Source organism: Ceratotherium simum, chromosome 11 (genome assembly GCF_057802395.1).
Source record: "Ceratotherium simum simum isolate JZ-2026a chromosome 11, ASM5780239v1, whole genome shotgun sequence".
Lineage (NCBI taxonomy): Eukaryota > Metazoa > Chordata > Mammalia > Perissodactyla > Rhinocerotidae > Ceratotherium > Ceratotherium simum.
The window spans coordinates 75,468,038-75,475,825 of NC_141910.1; the positions used below are offsets into that span (position 1 = coordinate 75,468,038).

A 7,788-nucleotide genomic window follows, 5' to 3' on the forward strand; every position below is an offset into this window, starting at 1 on the left:
AAATAAATTCTCAGTACAAAAGCCAGAAATAGAACTTCCTCCCTCTTACTCAGAGCATTACATGCCTTTAATTCAGCTAACACTTATTCAAACAACTGGTAAGTGTGTTCCAGCTCTTACGTACCAGGCATATAACTGATTCACCCCATCCGGTGTCTCCTTGTAAAAGAAAGGGAGCTATTCCCATCCGCTCACAAGCAGTAGCGTCGGCAGAGCTGCAACCATGCCCCTTCTGGCTTAGATGAGTCTGCATTTAAACCTGAGGGTGGGAACAGGGCCCGTGAGCACACGGGCACCAAACACCTGACAAAGCTGGGGTTCCGGGAGCAGGAGTGAAGGGGTGTGTGGATGTCGGGGAGGCACCGGGCTGCAACAGGCACTGGAAATCAGCTGAGTAATGGGAGGCTGGAACAGAGGGGAGGGCTGGATGAATGTCGAGGGAGAAAACAGCATGAGCAAAGGCCCTGAGGCAGACAGCAGGAATACCAGTGGCCAGAGGTTTAAAAAAGCCACGATCCGGGTAATGACATGAGCTATGTGTGTGATGCTGTTATTCTCTGACATACAAACGTGGAAAGAAAACCAGACTTCTGGATTAAGATTATGAGACGGGTTTTGGAAATGAGAACTGAACAGCCAAGCAGGATCTGAGCAGCTGAAGGCACAGCCTTGGGGGCCAGGGGCGAACGACGGCAATTTAAACCACAGAGGAGGGGAGGTTACCTGGAAATATAAAGCACAGCCTACGACAGGACCTCTATACAGCCCACCTTTGAAAGGCATAACTGAGGCTTACTTACCCAAAGAGCCCGAGGAGTACGGGGAAAAGGCAGAGGGCCTGACGTCACGCAGAGGTCAGCCAGCGGCCGAAGGGGGCAGTCAGAGGCTCTGGCTGCTGAGATGTGAAGCCAGACGGAGACAGGCAGCTCTGGGGGCTGGGGACCTGGGTGCTTCAGGGCTTCGGGGACAGAGGCTAAGGGTGGCTGCAGCCTACAGGGCGGCGACCAGGCAGAGACAGAGCTCCAGGCACAGCAAACTCGGAGGGAAAGATTCGGGGACAGGGTTCAGCCTCCCCTTCCATCGCTTAGGTTTTGCTTTGGAAAGGGAAGCTGGTTTCCCCTTTAAAGAATACGTGAGGGCCACTGTATTTAGTTTCTGAAGGTTCTGGATGGCAAAATGTTTGTGAACACTGCTCAATGTAAAATATTTATTTTCAATGGAAAATGTTATGTTTTTGCTAGGAATAACTGACAGTTATCTCACACTTTAAAAATACAGATTATTTTCCTAAACACCAGCTCAATGAATGAAAATGTCCTAAAATAGAATTTGGGTGCGTTCACATGGTTATATTTTTCCTATAATAATTCATAAAATAGACAATAAAATATCTGCCTGCTGAAAGCATTCACTCTAGAAATGGAATTGAATTCTTACATACGATCTGTCATTTAAACTATTTTGATTAAAATATAAATAATTACAGTTACTTCTCATTAGTCAATGCGTAATGCAATTACCACTAACCGGTACCAGATGGGAGCCTTCCTTCCAGAGCTGGGGTCTAACTAAAAATGGCATGAAAGATAAACTAGTGAAGTGAATGATAATAAGCACAATGATATTTACGATACTAAATTTTAATATTTGACGTGACTGTATTTATAATAGTACAATTCAGTGCTATAATAAAATGATATTCATCCAAATTTCCAATAAATTTTGGTGCCTATCAAAATTAAGTAGAGTTGTTATCAAACTGTCAACAGTATAGAGTCAAATTTATTCACTCACTGTAAGAAATATGTTTGTAAATAACGTGGCTACACATTGCTAGGTTCGAGTGCAGAGAGAGATGAAGGAGATACAGTTGCTCTAGAAACTGAAACAGCTCAACAGGCACAGCTCAGTAGTTCAGGACTGCAGCTCTCTCTGAGGCTGAATTCTTCCGCACTAAAATATAACTTTACATTTTCTAATTGTTTCCCACAGCATCCTCTAAATAAGAGGCATATTTGGGTTCTTTTTATCCTAAATCTTTGCTTAATTAAAACATAGCTAATTAATAATAATATGTATAGGATCTTCAACTTCAGACTCTTTAGAAACAGAAATTTTTGTACCTAACAATTTTAATTGAAAAATCACGTCATAGCATTCCCAGCACTTTGAAGAGCACTGAAGACAAAAGAGAAGGACGTCCAGGTTAGGGCTGATGGGTGAGGTCCCAGGAAGGCGAGGGAGCAGGTGGGATTTCTGGTGGGGGGAGGGGTCAGGCCTCAGGGAGGGATTGGCAGAGAGGCTTAGCATTTGGTACAGAAATAGAAGGGATAAACCGGCCTCCTCTGCTCTAAAGGATGGACTGGGGAAAAGTGACATCTAGTGTTCACTGAAATAATCCACAATCTTCTATCCCAAACACAATCACAGTGACAACATGCAGTAACCAGCTGGATAACCACAAGTACTCGCCAGTTTAAAATGCAAGTACATTTTTCCAAGAAATTCTCCTGCATTTTTCCTCCTAAGGCATTTTTTTTTTTTTTTTTGGTGAGGAAGATTCGCCCTGAGCTAACACCTGTGCCAATGTTCCTCTATTTTGTATGTGGGTCACCAGCACAGCATGACAAGTGGTGTAGGTCCCCACCCAGGATCCAAACCCATGAACCTGGGCCGCTGAAGTGGAGGGTGCCAAACTTAACAACTGCACTATGGGGCCGGCCTCCAAAGGCATTTTTTTAACTGCCTTGTTTGGTCTCAAAAAAATACCTGTATATTCTAATTAAATAGCAAGCTTCTAAGGGTGCTAAAATCAGAGATTCAAAGTGGCCCTAAAACGCACACGGCATGCTCTCTGGCAGAGAAACTAGAGTAGACCACACCCAGTTCCAGTCGGTGTGAGGAGTCTGAGTTCTCTCCAGCTGGATCCCGCCACTTCCTCATTTCCATGAACAATCGGAGCGACCCGAGTGGAAATGACTCGAGCAACCCTGCTCGGGGCCCACACGACGCAGGGGCCAGGGATGCAGACACGAACCCAAACACCGAGACTTCCTTCTCTTCCAGAGCTCCCATTACGGGCCTGATGTACAGAATGCTGCCCGTGTGACAGGTAACCCACGACACCACACCATTTTAATAATTCTGTAGGGGATACACCCATCTAACAGATGAGGGAACTGGGACGTAAACCGATTCTTCCTCTCTCAACACAGGCTCTCCTCCCGCCATCCCGATTACAAAGCAGCCTAATGCCTTAATTCTAACTCACTCCTTTGATGGAATGCTGGAGGCCTCACGTCAGCCTCTCTCAAAGTGCGTGTCGTGGAACTAAACTAAAGTGAAACTTAGAAAGCCACATCGATACTTATGTATCTTCACAGACATAGAGATATAAAAGGCTATTGTTGCACATATATTGTTTGGAGAAATAAGGCGACTTTTACATCTGACTTTTACATCTGACGGTTTCAATAAATAAGCATACTTTTCTAACTTGGATCTTGTGAAAACGTTCACTAGGAAACATATCTCCAGGTAAAATCAGATAATTCTCCATTTTAAAACATGTGCATCTTGCTTCTGATGTCATAGACGTCACCAGAAATTCCACAACTGATCAAAGATGAGTCAGCAAGGATGGGAAACAGGTAACAAGAGTATAAAGTAAATGGACGGCCACCCTAGGAGGTCACACGCTGAAATTATGTCACGGAGCAACTCACATCTCTCAAGGGACGACTCAGTGGTTCCAGCACAAAACGCACATTTAAAATGCCCTGGCATGTTCTCGTTTCACGGGAAGTTCCCCACATGAAACTGCACGCTGCTGGCTGATGCTATTTCATGCTTCCAGCCCGTCAGACTGGAGTAGTGCTGCTCTTTAAAGACAGAAAACGTGCTGACAGCACAAACCAACAGCAGCGTCTGAACACAAGAGCAGCACACACTTAGCACACTGTATGGATGGCTCTCTATCAGTGCACTTCACCAGGGGACACGGGAGCGGTCGGGGACACAGCTGCATGAACTGGCTTCACTTAGGAAATATACACAATGGGGAGGAGCTACCTAAAAGGGAAGAGAAAAAAGAAGCTCCAATACCGAGCAGGAGACATTCAAATCTGGCCAAATTCCCATGATTCAAAGAAGCAGTTATTATAAATAAAGTGTTGTATTTTTGACTTCAGAAAAAAATGTTTACAACTAGAAATATAATGGGCTTAAAATAACTTTCTTTTTGTCATTATTTTTCTAATTAGAAGCACTAAGTTCTCTTGCTTAACTGAAATGATTAAATTATGCAAAGTCAATGATATTATGGTTATTTATAGGAAAATTAATAATTCTGCATGGTTGTCTGGACCCTAATGATTCAAGTAAAAATTAGTGGCCATCAAAGGTTCATAGTGCACCTATGTATAGTGCCATTTTCCATCAAATCTTTAACCCATGATTGTATGCTATTAATGTTCAAGGTTTTAAAGACAAATGTGTAAGCAGGACACTTAGATCTATTGTAAATGAGTAAGAATCTGACCCTTCCCTTACACTGGAGCACAGCACAGCATTCGAGCACACCTTGTCATTTGTGAAGCCAAAGTTGTTGTTCTTGTTCTTAACAGGCTATTTTTATTCTAATATTTGGTCTCCAATGCTGACAAAAACTTGCTTACAAGTGCAGTTTAAATAGGCTGTATCATAGAATCAAGGCTTTTATCACAAAGAAAGCACTAATCACATCTGGTAGCAAACTGGAGAAGAGCCTGCACCTTGACTGTGCACCCCAAACTTAGTGCCTTAAAGGAATCAGCACTTGCACACTGCAGAGTATTGACCTGAGGACTCGCAGTTGATATTTTTTTAAAAACTGAAGCTACTGCCAATAATTTATCAACTGGGTCAGTTATGCAGATGGTAAATCCACTCCAATTCTTCCACTATAATTACAAGGGTTATAAACAAGACTTGTTGCAAGAACTCCTTAAACAAAACTCGCAATTCCTAATGCCGGGAGGGCGTCGTTGAAAATTCAAAGCAGGAACAAGACAGAAAGCCCGGCACGCCCCAGCTTCCCTACTTCCTTAAGCAATTTACTCCCCGTCACTGAGGCACATCTCTAAGGCTTAATTACCAACTGCAAGAGCTGGAAAACTATTCACATCACAAAGTACTTTAAAAAATAAACACGCAACTGCACACGAAATTTAAAGATTTTGTGGTAATATCCCAGAATGGTGTAACTTGACGGATGAGGCAAGTTTGAGCCAACATTTCTGTTTTCTGTCAATCCGTAGCTTAGTTATTTAAAAATAACCAAAATAACCGGGTGGTGAGGGAGTTGTTTGGGGTAGGGACTAGAATACATGTCACACGCAAAAAAGAATCAGTATTAGGAATTCTGCGCAGAAATGGTCCCCTGAGTTACCGGGCACTCAGCCGGGAGACCCCAGAACCGGCCGAGGCCCCTGAGGACCGGGCCCAGCTGGGCTCAGGGAGGCTCCGCTGTGACCTCCAGGTGGGCAACTCGGCCACCTGGATTAACTCCACACAGATTAAAAATAAGAATTATGCAGAAGTTACGACTACTACCTTAGTTTGGAAGCATTACGACAAATAAGAATTTACATAAGCCTTCCTCCTATTGTTTTTTGGAGCATTTCTCAGTTACCCTAAGAGGACAGCTAAACAATCCCCGGTTTCTGCTGGTTGTTCACGGGGCTGGGGAGTTTGTGGGGCACAAACCCTACAGAAGTGGCGATCACTGCATTTGCAGGAACAACCATATTAATCTATTAGCTGGAGAGCCTCGCAAGGCTCAGGATAATCTACTGTTTTCTTACACGGTTTCCAGAACCCTCGGTTATGCTGTGGGCTGCAACTTGAAGGTTTCCAAGAACTTCAAGTTTTTGTTTGAGCCAACATTTCTGTTTTCTGTCAATCCGTAGCTTAGTTATTTAAAAATAACCAAAATAACCGGGTGGTGAGGGAGTTGTTTGGGGTAGGGACTAGAATACATGTCACACGCAAAAAAGAATCAGTATTAGGAATTCTGCGCAGAAATGGTCCCCTGAGTTACCGGGCACTCAGCCGGGAGACCCCAGAACCGGCCGAGGCCCCTGAGGACCGGGCCCAGCTGGGCTCAGGGAGGCTCCGCTGTGACCTCCAGGTGGGCAACTCGGCCAGACCCGGAGCCGGCGCCCACGGGGGCTCCCCTCAGCACAACCACCTGACCACAGGCAGAAATGCGGAGCAAATCAATCCCAGTCCCCAATTCTGGAAAACCCTGGTTCTCACAGAATACGAAGCCCCTGCGCCTTCCCACTCAGCCCTTCAACACATTAAGAAGGCAAACCTCGTAAGTTTCCATTCAAGATCTCGGGGTAGGGGGAGAACAAGCGGTCAGGGGCTGGATGTCCACTGTGCCCCGGGTCCCAGTGTCCACCTGCCCGAACGAGCCGCCTCGGGAGAGAGGGAAGGGGACGCCGGGTGAAGAGGGGGCGCAGAGAGATGAGGGGGCCCAGGGAGAAGAGGGGACGCCAGGTGAGGAGGGGGAGCCTGGAGGGAAGGGAGCAAGGGGAGGAAAAGCAGGCGCAGGCGAGGAGGAGGTCTGGGGAGGGAAGGGGGCACGGGGAGAGGCGGGGCTTTGGGAGGCAAGGGGGCAAGGAGGGGGAGTCAGGGGCGCGCTGAGGGAGTAAAAGGTGGAGAGAGGAAGGGGGCGCGCAGAGTGGAAGGGCGCGAGGAGTGAAGGGGGCACGGAGGGGGAGAGGGGGGCACGGGGGGAAAGGAAGGAGCGCGCAGAGAAAAGAGGGGCGCAAAGGGGTCGTACTCACCCGCACCGGCACCAGCAGGCAGCCCGGGCGCCCGCGGGGGGCGGCCGGGGGCAAGGGTCCCTCGGCGCTCATCGCTGCGCACGCGGCTGGGCCCGCGCTCCGGGCCGGGCGAGCTCAGTGCCCGGGCCCTGCGCGCGCATCCGAGGGCCCCGCGGGCGCCGCGTCCGCGCCCCTCTCCTGCTAGGGCTCCGGCTCCGCGGGCAGCGGCGGGGTGGGGAGGCCTGAGCTCCGCCCGCTGCCCACGAGCGCCGCCCACGCGGGCCCGCCTCCGGGAGAGGAGGGGCGCTCGCTCCCACGGGGGTGGGGACCCGCGCGCAGAGCGGGGAGGGCGGGCACGGCGCGCTCCACTGTGGGGACCGGGTGGGAACGCTTGGGTGGCGCGGCTGCCTGTAATTCCCACTGGCTGGGGACCCGCGCCCAGAACCAGGGCGGGCGGGGGTCTCCCCACCGGGCGGAGGCCGAGCGCACACAGGTTGGCCGGGGGGCATGGGGCGGGTCCCACGGTGGGCGGGTGGGAGCTCTCCGATGGGGTCTAGGGGAGTGGGGGAAGATGCAGTTCCCACAGGGCGGAGATTGATCGCTTCCGGAGCTCGGCGCCCTCTCCCCGTCCCCACTTCACGGTTGATCTGATTGGGGGGCGGGCCCCGATCCACAGCCGGGCGCCCAACGGCCCTCCCTGCCCTAGGACGGTCCCGGCCCAGCCGCCTTTCGGGTCCCTGGGGACCCTCCTCGGGGGTCACCTGGTCACTCCGGAGCTGACGCGGGACCCTGTGGACTGCCCGGCAGAGGAAGGCACGCCGAAGCCTCAACTCTTTCCCGCCCACCGCCCCAAGCGCGGTGGCTCGGCTCCTGCGTCCCTCTAGAGGCAGACCAAACCTACAGGGACCCACCTCCGGGGCGCGGGGCTGGGCCCGGACCCCACCGGCCTCCACACCCTCCCGGTGGAGTCGGGCAC

At 49.8% G+C, this 7,788-nt stretch overlaps 1 protein-coding gene across 1 annotated transcript in view; it reads right to left on the reverse strand.

The window, feature by feature from the left end:
• SNTG2 (syntrophin gamma 2) overlaps positions 1-7,106 on the reverse strand; it is a 327,759-nt gene extending 320,653 nt beyond the window's left edge. Inside the window, exon 1 of the mRNA XM_087437204.1 lies at positions 6,834-7,106. Within this exon, the coding sequence (XP_087293330.1) occupies positions 6,834-6,905 (72 nt within the window). The 5' untranslated portion in view covers positions 6,906-7,106. The remainder of the gene's footprint in view (positions 1-6,833) is intronic.
• Between the last annotated feature and the right edge of the window lie 682 nt (positions 7,107-7,788).